The 17,987-nt window shown below is 38.2% G+C and overlaps 1 protein-coding gene across 7 annotated transcripts in view; it reads right to left on the bottom strand.

Annotated features, from left to right (window-relative positions):
* Positions 1-17,987, bottom strand: part of RUFY3 (RUN and FYVE domain containing 3) — an 80,253-nt gene that overhangs the window by 45,220 nt on the left and 17,046 nt on the right. For 3 of the 7 annotated variants that reach the window (XM_019468084.2, XM_019468078.2, XM_019468094.2), the window contains one exon: positions 1,542-1,595. The exons of the other annotated variants lie outside the window; for them this stretch is intronic. In XM_019468084.2, the coding sequence (XP_019323629.1) occupies positions 1,542-1,595 (54 nt within the window). The remainder of the gene's footprint in view (positions 1-1,541; positions 1,596-17,987) is intronic. 7 annotated transcript variants of the gene reach the window in all.

Below are 17,987 nucleotides of genomic sequence, written 5' to 3' on the forward strand. Positions count from 1 at the left end.
GTACCTAGTCTATTAAAGGAATCGAAACCTCATACCTGTGTGGTGCCTGGTAAATAATAGTAATAGCAACTAACATAATAGTAAACGCTACTCACTGAATGAATCAACACCCTCCTCTTTGTTTTTCGTTGTCTGTGAACTGTCAATCAACTAGGTAATACTGATTTGCTTTTTCATCGAATTATATGTAACTGGTTATATTAAAAGATGGAATAAAGACATAGTTTGACTGTGGGAAATGAGGTGAAACTCATAATAATTTACTCATTTAAAGTAAAGTGAAGAAGAAACTACTGGGCATCAGTAGAGACAGAATGCCTTAGTCTTGTCTGGTGTGACCAAATGGACTGAGTACAGTACCACCCCAGATCTCACATGGACACCAAGACGTTTAAGACAACCTCTGTTCAAGGATATTACACTTGAACTAGGACGATAAACACAAAAAGGAGAGAACAAGTAAAAAGCCTTAAGCTCCAAGTTCTGAAGAACTTGAGTGAATGGAGAAATGAACGTGGGCCACAGCTGTCAAGGAGCACTTCCTTCCTGGAGCACGCATCTAGGCTAGAGGGCAGTGCCCCAAGCACAGCGGGGCGCAGGGCAGGTAAGGGAGAAGGGGAGTTAAGTGCTCCGGGTGGAATGCTGCAGGTACAAGGCAGGAGAGGAGGCTGACGGCACTCAAGGCACTCAAGGCACTCAGGCACAGGCAATGAAAAGGCCAGTCTGCGCAGGGCCAGTCTCCTGTGTGTGCTAGGAGAGTGTGTGCTGAAGCTGGGGGACGTTTAGTGCCCAGGCAAAGTGGGAGAATGTAAATGACAGAGTGCAGTGGAGCCAAACTTCAATTTTTCTATTTTTATTATAAAATGTATAAATTACCTTGAGCTCCCTAAAGTTTGGTGCCGATTTCAGAAGAAACGATTGGTTTAGGGAAACTTCATATATTGGAGCATATGTGCTACTTTTGAAAGTAATTCCACTGGAAAGTAATGCTAATACGGGACCAAGATGAAAGCGCTTCATGTTATGGAAATCTACAAATCAGAACAACATTCCAGACTGGATACTTCAGATTCCTGGGATTGGTTTGTTTTTGGCCACTGTGGAATTCACAGAAATATATTTTTTCACAAATGATAAAAACATGTGTTTACATCTTCCCAACAAATGAAAAAACAGCCTAGAAAAATTTGATATAATTTTGAAATAAAGTCCCCTTAAAACATTTATTATTAGGATATTTAACAAATATCCTAAAGGAACAGCATAAACATATATGCTTTACTTGGAACCACAAGGATAAAGATTTTAAGTGCAAGACTCTGAAAACCCTAATCCTGTACAAATGAAGTACCTGTATGGAAAATGTAGCAAATATTTTTATTACTCCAATTATTGCCATGGGAAATAAAACCTAAAGCTGACAGTCTCGCTTATGGAAAACAATCAAAAGGTGGTTAGAGATTAATAAAAAAATAAAAAAGAAAGAAATAAAGAAAGAAAAGAAAGGAAAAAAAGCTGAAAGATGTTGGTGTGGCACGCACCTTCTGTATCATCGCGCATTTGCTCCACCAAATCTGTCAAATCCTCCCAAGAGTCTTTGCAAACGGCAAAAAGAAAGGAAAAGAAAGATAAAATGTCATGCAAGCCAAGAAAGAAAAGTGCTATTAAAAACAAGGTTTCAAAAGGATAACTGAAAGGGAGATTTCCTAGAATTCTTTCAGCTTAACCCAGAGATTAACAGTGAAAACGGCTGGAAATACTCCTGAGAAGGGGTAGGACTCTAAGCAGAGACATCGACTACGACTATTAAATTTGTTTCAAAGCTAAAATCATTTCAAAGTTTCTAACAAAAGGAAACAAGGATTCATATCCCATAAAAAATAACAGATTTTTTTCCACTGAAAAGCAAGATTAGGCTCTTTGTATTTTAAGCGCACACATTGGCCTCATTCAACGTTTGTTTTGACCACTTCAGTGGAGCTGGAAAATATGTGGAATGCTTTTTAGAATCAGGCCAAATATGATACAAACTAGTGACTTTTCTTAAAATAACCGAAGAAAAGTCCAAATACCTCTCTCAAAACCCTCCACCCATACAGTTCTTCCCCAAACCAAAAATAAAGGAAAAGATGCTGCTTTGAAGACAGACAAAATAAATCATTTATAATTCAATACAGATGTGCCTTCAGTTAAAAGTATAGTACTCTCTCCTTTTTCTATAAATTCAATATTCCTGTACACAGAATATTCCATGTGAGGGAGAAGGACAGGAAAGAATGCGAAGATTACAAATATAATAGGTACTTCTGTGTCTTAAAGCTGTAAGATGACTTTGGAAATAAGAGAACCTATAGAAATTTTTCAAAAAGTACACCAGCTTCATCGTTCAGTAATTCTGAAGCTATTATATTGTACACACCTGCAATATTCATATTCAAACTCACAAAATCAGGTGAATTTTGTGTGTGTAAATATGCAGCAAATAAAGGGACATTCTCAGAGGATGAAGCATAACAAAAATGAAAATGGGCACGATAAGCCTTCCGTCTTGAAAAATGTATCACAGAAACCAGCACAGGATCTGAAGCAACAAGTGGGAATCACCATTTAGGAAAGGAATTTATCATTTGTCCTGCTTTTTCACTTGTTTATTATATCATCACTGTAATTCTTCAATTCAACTGGTTAATTTCTAGCTCTGCTGTGGTATAGTGGTTATTCAAGTGGGCTGTAAGGGCACATTCTAGTTAAATAAATAAATATATGATCACTTATCCTACAAAGATGTGCAAAAAACATACAGGTATGTAAAAAATTTCAGTTTAAATTCAGAAAACAGGGAAGCAGATGAGGATGTAATATGTGATTATGTTGATATTGTGATGTTGTGATTATGATAATATGTTGATATGTGATTAAAGTAGCAATTTTTGAAAACTATATATAGATAGATTGTTGGCTAGGCCAGACATGGGGACAGGCAATGTAAGAAGAATGCAAGTATCTGTAACCTTTTACACTTGTACTGTCTCCCGATTAAAAAGTCTAGAAATTAATAATTAGAAAACCAAGCGCAGATGTAGGGCACAGGCAAATAGGATTAAATCCCTAACTTGCATCAACATCCCAAGGAAGTCACCTTACAAAGGGAGGCAGGAGAGCACAGTTCTGAGAGCAGACTCAGGATCACTGGGGCTGGCATCCCAGCTCCACCCCTACTCGCCCTATGACCTTGTCCCTGTACTTCATGTCTCTTTCCTCAGTTTCCTCATTCTGGAAAACAGGGACAAGAACAGTACCTATCTGACAACACTGTTGTGAGGAGCAAACGAGTAACACACGCCAAGTCCTTCATGTTAATATTTTCCGGCCAAATATATTTTGAAATTCAGATTATTTTTTTAATTTTAGAAAGGCAAAATGGTAAATACTGAGGCCCAAGACCCCCCACAAAACCATGCAGAACTAGCAGGCTCCGGGGCAGCACTTCACAATCAAGCACATTAATATTTCTGCAGGAAATAAATGAATGTTCAAATTAAATAGGATAAATAAAGACTATAAATAACCTCAAATAAATTCAGGTCATGTCTTAGCACCAAATGAATTCAGGCGAATTTATGAAAAATGCTCTTGTTTTTCACAGCGTTTTTGGATTCTGCAATTGTGTATATGTATGTGTAAAGCACTTCGTGTTTCATATAGAAAAAGCATAATATAAGTGCTAGTTACTATTATTTTATAGTAAATTAGTGCTAAAATACATTACATATAGATATATTTCCATATATCACTTTCAATATCCTAACAATATGCTACAGATTTATATTACGTAGGATTATAGGTTTATAAGAATGTACTTCTTAAAAAAACTTTTTTTTAATGTTTGTTTATTTTTGAGAGAGAGAGACAGAGTGTGAACAGGGGAGGGGCAGAGAGCGAGGGAGAGACAGAATCTGAAGCAGGCTCCAGGCTGTGAGCTGTCAGCACAGAGCCCGATGCAGGGCTTAAACTCACGAACTGCCAGATCATCACCGGAGCTGGAGTCGACGCCTACCGACCGAACCACCCAGGCGCCCCAATAAGAATGTACTCTTAACCATCACATTAGTTTACAGACTTCCTATGCTGACCTTGTGAAAGTCAGCAAGGTGAATGTTACCATTTATCCTTCATTTTCTTCACCTAGAAACTATATTTGTCACCTAATAAAATAAAAGTACCTAATTATCGAAATGAAATATAAAGATCCTCTGAGATTCGTGCACAGAAGAGCTCTGGAAAGTGAATTTCTAGGTAGGAATGGTTGGTGAGTACAAGGGACCTCTCTGACTTTCCCCTTCCATGTCCCATCTACAAGTTTCCCAGTCTACTCTGACCAGACATATTTTCTGTTTTGTTTTTAAAACAAAAAAGTTCTGAGTATCAGGGTGATGGAATCAATTTAAAAGAGCCCTCCTCCCCTGAAAGATAAAAGGCGTGTTTTCTCCTTCTAAAGTTGTTCTCCCCTTACCTCAGCACGCTCAGGATTTCATTGCAATAAAGAATGGATACTGTGCTGTTCTTTTACATTCCTCAAAGAAGGATTTACAAAATATTTTAAAAATTATGCTATCTGGAATATGTTCAAATTGTCAAAACAACAATGAAAGTGTCTAATACATGAATCAAAGAAAGTACTAGCATGGATAACTCTGGTCTTTTCGCCAGAACGTTTCATTTTTCTAGGGATTATACTTTGTTACTCTCAGCATGTTTTTGCCTGATCTAAAAATCTATGGTAACTTTAATTTGTGTCATAATAATACATATTCACAAGTTTCAGAGAGTGGTAACCTAAAGGTTTGCTAGTTGCTACAGAAGATAGTCCTGAATTACAATCTTGCTATAGATAATGCATAATTCAGAGTTGTACCAGTCAGAACTATGTCAAATGTACACCGTAAATGTTAAAGTAAATAGTAAAGGGAGCTTCCAAGGTTACTCTGGCTAAACAGACAGCCTCATTCCCACTCAGAACACTGATTCCTTATGAGTGCATAGCTTAGAAATGCCAAGTGGACTGTCACTGTGTGTGGTGCCCTAAGTCTGGTAATGAAACATCAGGACCACCACACCACTCTAAATGCTTGGATTACATGGTTAAAAATGGTGCACCTAACAGATTCAGGAGAAGCATGTGAACAAAGACATTTTCTAAAGTCAAGAAATAAGAGACAAGGCTGGAAGTGTACGAGGGCCCCGAATTAAGGAAGCATAGCTGATCTGAGGTTTAATGAACTATTTTCTTGGCTATCGTTCTGTTTCAAGTCTAAGAATGAGTAAGTCAGCAAACTAATATATATGGCACTATAAATAACTAATTAGCAAGTACCGTAAAATATTTGCTCTTACAGAACATGGTGACTCAATGGCAGTGGCTGTGTGGCCTGGTAGGAGGGACCTTGGCTTTGGTACTGATATATATTTGGGGTAGGACCACTGCTCTCACAAAGCCTTGGGCCCTGTGTAGTTCCATCTTTTTTCTCTGATGAGGGAAGCAGCTGAAGCTCCTTCTCTCCTGAGAAATGCTTGAATGTGCTCAAAGTGCCTCACCATTGTTTATGTATCCAGGGCTGTGAGATCTCTCTTCTTGATAGATTCTTTTTCCAGGAGTCTTATAACTATGGACAACAAAGTTACAGCCAAGTTTAGAGAAATATGTAACCAAGTTACACTGTCTCCTTGATGCTAGGTGACTCTGATTTAGAGTGTTATTTTTAAAAAGCTTATTAGTTTCTTGGGGGAAAGCATTCTTGAAGACCCAACTACTGATCATAAAGCACTCTTCAATGGACTGTTATGAAAATGAAAGCTAACTCATTTAAAGTACTTAGCACACCTTAGATTCAATGTGAACTTTACCTTTACAAGAAACTAACAAGCTGGATTCCACTAAGTATATTTGCCACAATTAAAAAAGAAAATAGGGGGAAGTGGGGTTAAATAAAAAAACAAAAAAAAAAAAAACAAAAAAAAAACCTAAATATTAAACAGGGTAAAAATAAGCCAACACAAGCAGACCAAATGACAAGTTTAACAGCTGAGATACTCTTAAACTAACTAGTAACATAATTAGCTTTAGTAATATAAAAATTAGTAAAGGAACTGCCAAACTAATTTTAAAAAGTACGAAGAGGTTCTGTTCTAATAAACCAATAGTTTAGACCAAGATCTGTCTCTTCCCCACAGTAGAGTTAAAAACAAAAATATCAGCAAAGAAACACAAATGGTCTTGGAAAAAAAGTAATATTAAGCGATTGTGATCTTGTGATTTATAATAAATATCTATTTGGTCTTCTTCCCCAGTCCCTGGCACAGGGCTCCCGAAACCCCTGTAAATTCCTAAGTGATAAGAGCCCTACAAGCATCTTTTGTTCTAATGAGGTGACTCTAGGTGGGCTCCTGGATGGGGGCTGGTCCCCAAAAAGACCAAGCCATGCTTCTAAGTTTGGAATTTTCAGCCCCACCACTCACTTCTTTAGAGAGGGGAAAGGGGCTGGAAATGGAGTTTATTGATCATGCCTACGGAGGAAGCCTCCACAAAATCCTAGTAGTATGAGATTTGAAAGCTTTCCAGGGGGGTGCACACCCCAAATCCACCAGGAAGAAGCTCCTGCATTTGGGACCCTTCCAGACCTCACCCTATGTATCTCCTCTTCATCTGTATCCTTTTTTCATAACCTTTAATGAACTGGCAAACTTAAGTGTTTCCCTGAGTTCCGTGAACTGTTCTAGCAAATAACTGAATCTAAGGGGAAAGCGGTCATGGGGACGTCTGATTTGTAGCCAAGTTGGACAAAAGTTGTGGGTAACCTGGGGATCTACTACTTGTGATTAGTATCTAGAGTGAGGGGCAGTTCTGTGGGGCTGAGCTCTTAACCTGTGGGATCTGACATTACCTCCAGGTAGGCAGAGTCAGAATTGAGTTAAACTGTACACCCAGCTGGTGTCACAGATTGGTGTTGGACCACCCGCCCCACACACATACATTTGGTGACCAGAAGTGTTAGAAGTGAGGCATCCTGAGTGAAAGGAGAAAGACACAAGAGAACTATAGGTTTTCCTAATACAGTTATCAACACTTGGGCCATTTAATACTTAGGCTTTATGTTGAACAAAGGCTTTTACTAAGGCAGATAGTACAGTGAGTTTGTACAGAAGTCACAAGTATGAAATGTCACAGGCACTTCCCTTCAGAACTAAGTAACTGCAACATGAGGTAAACAGAGATTGGTATTAGAGAGATAAGAGAAGATAAAATGAATTCCTAAATCAGGTGAGCAGCTACGTGATACTGGAAGGCTAAGGAGGACACGGTCTGATGGAGAGTGAGAGGATGAGGGAAAGGGGGCCTCCCCAAATTAGTAGAGCCTTTGCCACCTACCTGAATGGCTGCAATGGAAGAAATAATCAATGAGGCGTCTGATACCTCAACTGGGAAGCTTGCTGCCCACAGGCCTAGACATTGTGGGATTCTCAGATGAAATGTAGTACACCCTGAATTTTAGCAGCCTTTTCATCCCAGAAGACAAACTCCAGCAATCAGAAAATTTCTCATTGTACATTTAACAGTAAAACTCATTCTCTTCTACCTAAGATATTGTCACTGGCTTAAAGAAAAAAAAAAAAAACAGATAAAACATAATCATGGAGTTTACAGCTGCTGAATCAACTGTTCTAAAAACCACAACTGTTTCATTTGGAAAGTTCAGATTTTAGTACTGTGAGAAACCACAACCAACTGCAGTAGCGAAAGACAAAAAGAGGTAGCTAATACAAAAGTTCACGATACCATGCTATTAAAATTTTTTTTAAATGTTTATGGCAGCTTGGAAATGTGTATAAAAAATTAAAATATATTACTATTTGACCCAGAAACTCCACTTCTAAAGATGAAAATTGGTAAACTGTTCAAATTGTAAACATAATTTGGGTAAAAATACCCCAAATGAAAGTGGTGGCCAAATTTAGAAACAATCTAAACGTCTGTAATAAGGAAGTCAAAGAAATTATGGCATATCCAAAAAACTGAAGACATTAAGTGAGGTGATGCAGATTTCTCTTTACTGTGGTGGAAAGATACCGCAGAGAAAAAAGGCAGGTCACACAACACAGGAATGGTACGATTTTGCATGTATAAAAACTGTGTGAGCTTGTAAGTGAACTGTGTGTATATATTAATAAAAAAGAGAATCTGGTTACTAAATCTTATTAGTGGTTATCAATAGGTGCTAGAACCGGGGCACCAGGGTGGCTCAGTCGGTTAAACATCTGACTTCTGCTAAGATCATGATCTTGTGGTTTGTGGGTTCGAGCCCCATATTGGGCTCTGTGCTGACAGCTCAGAGCCTGGAGTCTGCTTCAGATTCTGTGTCTCCCTCTCATGCTCTCTCTCTCTCTCTCTCTCAAAAAATAAATAAACATTAAAAAAATTTTAAAAAAAATAGGTGCTAGAACTTTAGGTGAATTCTACTAGCTTGTGTTTTACACTCTTCTGTATTCTGTAACTCTTACAATATGAATATATCATTTCTATAACTAGAAAAATAAAGTTGCTTTCATAAAATACTTATATACATAATAAATATTTTCTAAAAAAACATTATTTCCAGCAGACTGACACATATACATTTTATTTTGAGAATATTTAATTATAACGAAAAATAAATAATTCCTTAGGGGCCATTTGTCAACAAGTCTATTTCTCTGTCCCTCTATACATGTGCTTCTAAGCTCATCAAATCTTTCTATCTGTTCTCTGGCAAAGTTCAACTATGAAAAATTGCAAGGAACAGTTTTTTGTGTTTACTCCCCTGGACTCAAAAGCACTTCACAGCAGTCAGAGTGAATTGGTGGGGGTTGGAGGAACCACAGTGGAAAACTGCGCCCCATTATGCTTTCTATTTCCCCACAAAAAGGAGGTACTGACAAAACTCAAAAAACAGAACCACAGCTGAAAAGCGGAGAATACTGTGGGTGCTCTCAGATGATAGCACTTGCCCTTTCCAGCCACGTGTTACAAGTACCCAGGTCTGGGAATCCAACGACTTGAATTCCAATCTGAGCTCTATCACTGAGTAGTTATCTAATCGGGTACAGCATTTACCTCTGGAAAATGATAAATATGTCAAAGAGAAGTTTAGGAGGAATGACATTCTGCACTGGAAGCTGATGACCCAAGGAAGAGTCACTATAAACTCCATTAAGAAAGGCACAAATTAAAGATTAAAGAAAAAGCTCTGTTCTCAGAAAGGTCCAGAAAGGCTCACCAATAGAGCAAAGACAGTAAGGCACTGTGATTACGACAGTGCACTAACGTGGACACCAGTGCAGGCATTTGAAGGAGTTGGGAAGGAACTGGAATGGGAAGGAGAGTGCTGACTTCAGGGAGAGCACATTACAGTCAGCTCAGAGGCAGCACAAAACTCTGCTGATATTTCTCTCCCAGGAAGGATTTTACAAAACTTGGGTAAAACTTACCTTGAAAGGGTGACTAGCCAAGCTCTTCCACAGCAGAGCAACAAGAAAGGGATGAACTTTGTCCAAAGAACTTTGCCCAATAGGCTTCCAAGATGGTATTACAAGCTACCACGTCCACACTTCGAAAAGTTCACAAAGACTGCCTTCTGCACACGTAATCACAACTTGGAGAACCTGACAATACAAATCTGAGGCTATCAGGGCTGGTGGCAACAAATGTTCCCGTAATCTCACTGAGGGCAGATTATAAAGGGAGGTGTGCCATACTGAAAGCCAAGAACAGTAACAGGATTCCGTTTGAATCCTAACAATTCAGGCTTTATTTTCTGAACACTTCTGAAAGGAATAAATCAAATGCTGTACCGAATGCATCTAAGTCTAGACCTTGTGGGTCACCTGGTGTACTGCAGGCAGCTTTTAGACACCTCTGAAAACAAAGCATGCCAGTACACAAATACAGGCCTAGGACTCAGAAAAACTCAAAATGTCTACTGGAAATATAAAAAAAAATATTCTGACAATGGATGTGAAACTGTTAAGGAAAGTACTTATTAAATACGAGTCAGGCGGATGATCACACACCTATACTGATATAGCCTTTTGCTTTAAAAAAGAGCATTTTTTTTCCTGATTATACTAATATACCCTCTTGTAGAGTATTTGGAAGACATGAAGAAGCTTAAATAATGTCATAAAAGTCACCTGTCGTTCCACTGTCCAGAGGTAATTACTTTTTACATATTTGGTACATTTTGTTTTACTTGTGGTGGATATGTACCCCTGCATTTAACACAAATTGTGACCACAGTGTATGTAGTTTGGGAAACAGCTTTTAAAAATTATATTCTAGGGGCGCCTGGGTGGCTCAGTTGGTTAAGTGTCCAACTCTTGATTTCGGCTCAGGCTTTGGTCTCCCAGTGTGAGTTCGATCTCCACATCGGGCTCTGTGCTGACAGCGTGGAGCCTGCTTGGGATTCTCTCCCTCTCTCTGCTCCTCTCCCGCTCTCTCATTCTCTTTCAAAATAAATAAGTAAAATAAACTTTAAAAATTATATTCTAAACAATTCCCTATGCCATTAAATATTCCTCCACAATCATCTTTCAGGGCTTGTTGTATAGATGTTCTACAATTTACTGAACCACTTTCCTATTGGGCGACTCGGGTTGCTTTTAAAGATCCTGCTACTATAAATCATTAAAACAGGGACTTGCCTGTTATTTCTGATTATTTCTTTAAGACAGATGTTTGGTATAATCACTGGGATTTAACTTGTCGAGGCTCTTGATTCACAGGGATTAAGGGAACCCCAACAAAGCTGCACCCATGTGCACGCCTACCAGCAGAGCCTGTGCCCAACGCTTCCCCTACTTTCATCAGCACTGAATAGTATTCTTGGATTTAGTAGAAAACAACAATAAGAAACTATTACACTGTACAAAACTTCAACTTTCTAAGTAAGATACAGTGAATCTGGAATAGGAGATAAATGACTAAAAGAATTAAATTAAAAAAACTCAAGGGGCACCCGGGTGGCTCAGCTGGTTGAGTGTCTGACTTGGTTTCAGGTCATGATCTCACACCTTGTGAGTTCAAAGCCCCACGTCAGGCTCTGTGCTGGCAGCTCAGAGCCTGGAGCCTGCTTCCTAGTCTGTTGCCCTCTCTTTTTCTGCCCTCCTCCCGCTCATGCTCAGTCTCAAATAAACTTAAAAAAATATTTAAAAAACCTAAAAAAGCACAAATTGTGTGTGATTGAGGGAAGGTATTCCAATAATCTTTTCTTTCACCACTGATTATTTTCTGGAGTTATGGGGCATTACTGCATTCACCCAAAGTGTGTTGGATAGCTACCGTAAGCAGTACCTAGTACTACGAGGCCTTCTGAAGGATACAAAACAAAGTTTTGCCCAAAGAACTTTCTACATAATTTTATAAATGAGGAATCACATAGATTAAAATGAATCACTGGAGAATGATTCCAAGTGCATTCAATCAAGTGGCACAGACACTACCCAACGATTCAAGGCATATGATTCAGGAGATGAAGAGCAATGGACATGCTAGAGAAGGCCTTCTGGATGAAGGGAGTCAAGGGGCCTTTCCATTTCTTGATATGATGTCAGCATAGAGAATCTCAAGAGGGGATAGTGTAACAGCAAGAATAATCAGGGTCCTGGCGAAGTGAGAATCTACAACCTGGCTGAAATAGGTTAAGTATGGAACAGGAGTATGAAAAAGCATTAGATAAGTAAAATTACCCAAAGCAGGGCATGGAAATACTTGGCTAAAGACTAAGGATTCAATGTAGTTACTATTTCAATCCATAATCATGAACATTTCTCTTACCACAAACAGCTTTTCACATCATTTTGTACATCTACCTGAGAAACATTTTAAATTTAGCACATAAAGGTGCTGACCTGCCAGCCAGGTCAGTTTTAGCAGAGTGCCGCTGTTTGGGAGTATCTCTGCAACTATGTAAATATTTTCACGCACTTCATAAAAACGAGTGGAAAGAAGAAAATGAAAACAAGTGGATAAAAGCTAAGATCTCCACTCCAATTAATGGCAATCACCAAGCATGCCCCAACTGGCATGCTTTTGGCCTCATTTTGATGTTCACTGGACTTACGCTGGCCACTGCCGTGATCAACTGTGTACAAAACTGCTAGAAATAGGTCACCAGAGTAGACGCCCTTTGTTACATGCAGGTCTATTGGTAGACTTACATTTTACTGAGTTTTGCTATAGGAGTGCCCCAAGAAGATTGAACTGTGGCTGCCTGAGTTTGAATCCTGGCTCTATCACTTACTACATTCCCAAATGTCAATTAGTAAAATGGGCGTAATAATCGTACCTAGGCTCAAAGGGTTGCTGCAATGATTAAATGACATACTATATACATATTACTTGGAAGAGTTCTTGGCACAAAATAAGTGTTCAGTAAATGATAACGTCTCCTCCTGTTCCAACACCATTACCACTTTTTCAGGAGTACTCTACATGTAATACAGAAGGCTGCCTGAAACAGGGCTCTTGTACAAGAATGAAAAGTTTGCTTTCATAAAGACTCATTTGGCAATTTTATGAAGAATGAATCAGTATAGGAAGAGAAATGGGTTTGGAGAAAAGCTGAAAGTAGGTGTAGGAATCTAGATGTGACACAATTAGCTCCTGGTAGTTGTACAAATGAAAATAAAAGACAAAATTAAGACTTTGTTGTGGAACACAGCACGTATATCCTTCTTTTACGCCCTAACACATGTAGCACTATTTGCTTGTTTAATCATAGCAGAAAACTATAATAGCCAGATGCCTTGTGTGTCTACAGGTGTTGTGTTAAATTCAGAAAGATCATTTATATATAGTTTATTAAAGTGCTACTTTTGATACAAATGACATATATTTACTTATGAAAATTGGAGCCTTGATTTTTTGTCAACTTCAGTTAAAGTCATTTCACATAAGAACCTTTGAGTATTGCATGCTTATAATTTTCTTAGTAAATACATGTTCATCATCAAAAAGATAAATGAATGTTCACATATAAATAAGTGAAAATAGAAAGTCTGATCACAAATCTGCAGGTTACTGGGATTCAACATTAAGAATAATAGTTTTGGGGGGCGCCTGGGTGGCGCAGTCGGTTAAGCGTCCGACTTCAGCCAGGTCACGATCTCGCGGTCCGTGAGTTCGAGCCCCGCGTTGGGCTCTGGGCTGATGGCTCGGAGCCTGGAGCCTGTTTCCGATTCTGTGTCTCCCTCTCTCTCTGCCCCTCCCCCGTTCATGCTCTGTCTCTCTCTGTCCCAAAAATAAATAAAAAACGTTGAAAAAAAATTAAAAAAAAAAAGAATAATAGTTTTGGGATGCCTGGGTGGCTCAGTCAGTATCCAACTTTGGCTCAGGTCATGATCTCGCAGTTTGTGGGTTCGAGCCCCACATTGGGCTCTGTGCTGATAGCTCAGAGCCTGGAGCCTGCTTTGGATTCTGTGTCTCCCTCCCTCTCTGTTCCTCCCCTGCTCATGTTCTGTCTCTCTCTCTCTCTCAAAAATAAATAAAGCTCAACATTTTTTTTTAAGATTAATAGTTTTGTTTTTCTATTAATTGGGAGAAATGACTATTAAGTCTTATTCAGGAGAGCTATTAAAATTCACATATAATATATGCTTATTTTATTAAAGTATAGGAGTAAATGCACATACATAATGAACTTACTGTTAAAACACTTAAGATTTTAATGTTAAAAAATTAACATTATGCACAACCAGAAGGAAAAAAAACACCTACTACTTTCATCACTACTCCTAACATTTTGTTCCCAGTAAAGCATGTGAAAACTTACTGGAGAGGAAATTTGGAAAGGGGCTGAAAATAAATACTAACCACCTTTCAGTTCTGGCATTTGAGTCTGTGCAGTTCTTCCTCCCCATCCCTACCCCTTAAGACTCCCTTGCCTCCAGTTTATGCCCAGATAACTCCTGCACATATTTTAGGTCTTAGCTCAAACATTACTTCAATTGGAAATCTTTTCTGGAATAAGATTTTTCACTCTGTACTACTGTACTGCAATGACTGTCATTTTACTTGCTTGAAGTACCCCACCCTACACCTCCCAACCTATCAAATAAGCCCAGAAAATCCAAAGGACCATACTTGTTCACTTCACTGTACTAGGACATAAATTATAAGTGTGGGGCATAAATCATAAGTAGGATACTTAAATGCATGTTGAATGAAGGGCCAAGGTCTGTATGATAAAAGCTGAGTTTTTAAAGCGTTATTCGTTTTTCCTTTGAGGGTTCTAATGGACACTAAGGATTTTTCTACAGGAAAAAAATGAACAGATATAAAATTTTTTGAATGATAATTAGGATCACGGGTCCCAGGTTTAGAAGCTCTGCATTATAGTGAATTCATGCTCTGAAGTTTCTTGGTAAATAGCCCTTTGGCTTCCCCTGCCAAAACGCCCATTGGGACAGGCACCTTTTTCATTAAAACATACACATTTCACCCCAAGCAGGATGGGGTTATACTAGGGTGCAGTGATATTGATGAGTAAAAGTACATTAGTAAATGTCAATGGAGTGATCTCAGCATGAGACACTTCCCACAGTCACTGAATAATAAACACTTTTCTATTACATCTTTAGGGGATTTTTCCTTGCTTATTATATCTTATCAGTAGAATATTCCCTACTGTATCTTATCAGTAGAGTAGTTCCTATCGAATGGAAAAACTTGATCACAAATCTGCACCTATAACCTATATCCAGACTGTCCTTTGGGAAATGTGAAGGGGTGTCTATTTATTTCTTAGTCCCTAGAACTGGACTTTGCATTAAGGAATGCCTAATAAATATTTCTGACCAACAGGCAGACCAGAACACGTCCTTGTATGTCAAGGACAGATGTTTCATATAAACTACCTCTCTATACATTAAAATGCCAGCTATTCTAATGAACACTGAAGCAAAATGACACCACCAGGGCAACTGCAGAGTTATGCAATAATAGCATGTATTAGGTCTGCCATCACATATAGTTCTCTACAATACCCAAAAACTATCGTGTCTGTCCAATATGTCACTGCCTCCATAGTCTGTCTCTTATTATCTGTATCTGAAAAGAAAGTTTCCTAAGTCAAAAAAGTAATTTCAAAGCTTATATCTGTCTTTGTAACCAGATGGTACATTTTACTGTATTAAATTGATCATCTGTGGACATCGTCTCTCAACATCAGATTCCCATTCTTTAAAAGGTTAATAGGAAAACAAGTATTGCTTGATAACTAAGTTGTATTTTTAATCAATTACTTTGTTTTATAGAGCTCCAAGAAAGGATAATGCTAAAACACGAATTTAAGCTACTAATGGTCTACTTTAGTCTGTCTAGTAAACAACTAGTTCAGAGTGCTCCAAAAAATTAGACATAAAAACAAAAATATACATTAAAATGGTAATGTATTCAAAAACATGCTGCAGTTCAACCTAAGGCTCCATGAATAACTATTACACGCATAAGTAACATTTATAGGGTTTACATTAATTATCTCAATTTTCCTCACCTACAATCAGATAATTACCACCCATAACTACTTGCTATTCTCCAGCTCGACCAGCTCACCATATACTGCTGGAAATGTCCCCCCTCTTCACCCTGCATCTGCCTGACGATCACCTAATTATGTACAATGTCCAGGCCAGTCTCACTCATTAAATGAAGCCTTTCCTGAACCCTCTCCTCTTCTGTGGAATCGGTCTTGGGCTCTTGTCTTAGGGGAAATCTACTCACACAGATTTATAGATATCCTCCTGGTTTTAAAAAAAGGGTACTGAGAGAGAGATCACTTCCTTGACTACCAACAAGCACTGAAATGATGACATGAATGTTTCTATTCCCATGTATTTTAGGGCTAAGCTAGGCGGAAACTCTAGGTCCAGGCCTGCACTGTGGGCTGCACAGTGAGAGGCATGAGCTGTTTTCAGAAAACAAAAGTTGGAAACTACAAATCTTCTAACTGAGGCCATGCCCAATCTTTATTCTTGTCTTAAGAGGGTATATGATGCTTTTTGTCCATTTTCTCTTGTGGGAGTCAGGATGCCTCACTGCAGGATTTGTGTAGTTGGAAGGCTTTCCCTCCAAGAATCAGCTGGGAAGTATAATGTGAATCCTCCTGTGTGTCCAGGTACCAGGTGCTCCATTTTGTCAACAAGGTGAGAGATTCACAGTATCACTGGCCTGGAGATAACTGCTTACATGCTGATAGCTAAATTATACCTAATACTTATCACTGGTATTAATATTAAAGCAGACACTTCTTGAGTCCAAATGACTGTTCACACATCCTGAGTTAGCCAGTGGAGCAAGGAAATAAAAGCTCTGAAAAGCACCACCTTGTTTCCCAGGTCCCCAAACCCACAGATGTCTGGACTTTCTTTTATTATACCCATTTCTAATCACTTGAAATTATTGTTTCTCTTGCCCACTTTAAGGCAAAATTCCAAAATTCAAGGACAGTATTTCCCTATTTTCCTTCACATCCTCTATAGCTGATTTTAAGGTATTGGGAAGTTCCAATTTGTCTCTTTTCCTTAATCAAAGAATGTGACACTTAGAGCTTAGGCTGCAGCCCTCGTACAGATTTCCATCACAGATTTCTCCATGAAGGATTCATACAGAACCACTATAAATGCTTACATGAACCATGAGCTCATTTTTGCTCACTCATAGGAATCCTGTTCAAAAAACAAATATAAATTCAAAGTACTAAAAATGTTAAAAATTATTTATGAAACACTAATATACTGGATTTTATAATTAAGGGAATATTTCATATTATATTACTTTCAAGATGGATGAGAGTATTTTTAAAAACAAAATATGTAAATTGAGGCATTCACTAAAAGATTTCTTGGTAGCCTTCTAAAAACGTATTTTTCTTCCCTAAAGATTCCTAAACCTTTGGGAGTTGTTTTAAACAGTACTGGCATTCTATGGATTTCCAGCTGATGTCTGCCAACCCCTGTGCACATTTCTGAGACTTAGAGCCAAGGAAGCTGTCCAACTGACAAACCAATTGTTAAAAGACGCAGCGGGTCTTAAAAACTACTTAAATATTGCCCTTAAAGACACACCCAAAATGACTGCTTTGTGTTCTGTGGTATTAATTCTCTCTAAAACTTTCTCAAGGCTAAGCCTAACGGGGGAAATAAAATCCTTTTCAGACATAAAGGGTGAGATCTGAGTCACGCTAAGATTGCAACACAAGGTCAAGGGCAAGGAATCACTTTTCCTAACCCAATCTGCTATGTGCAATTCACCTTATGCCCTCCATTCAGCAGATATGCCTAAATACCAGGCAGATGTTGATAAAGAATTTCTCATTTGTGAGCATTTCTGCATTATTTCAAAGCTGGAGAATAAACACTAGTTAAAAGGTCATTACATAAAAAACAAAATATTTGTAGCTATGACTTAAATTAACTCTCTTCCTTATAGCATTGACTTAAGAGAATTAAGGGTACAAGGTAAAAACCTGTGGTAATTTAGAAAAGGTTCTGGGAGAAAGTCACAAGTCAAGCAACCTCAAAGGTCTCAAAGGTACTGACAGTGGAAATTTCAAATGGGTCATCACAGTTACCACAAATAACTTATAAAAAGCAATGGCCAATAGATTCTATGGGTAGAGATTACCTTATTAATCATGTTTAACCTTTTTGAGGCATTATGCTCTTTAAAGCATCCATATTCATTAAATAAGCACTGAATGGAAAACTGCTCATCTACTGTCCATATTATTAAAAAAAGATAATGTTTGATCAACTATTTTCTAGATATCATAGCCTATTTCACAGGTTATACCCTGATATCCCTTGGTAAAACACCTCAAGTGCTTCAACTATGTCAAGTACAATCCTAAAGTCATGCTGTCTTAACTTAATCTATTAAGAATTATTGTAATTTCTAT

The sequence above is a fragment of the Panthera pardus genome, unplaced genomic scaffold (assembly GCF_024362965.1).
Source record: "Panthera pardus isolate Hobbes unplaced genomic scaffold, ASM2436296v1 HiC_scaffold_13, whole genome shotgun sequence".
NCBI classification, from domain to species: Eukaryota; Metazoa; Chordata; class Mammalia; order Carnivora; family Felidae; genus Panthera; species Panthera pardus.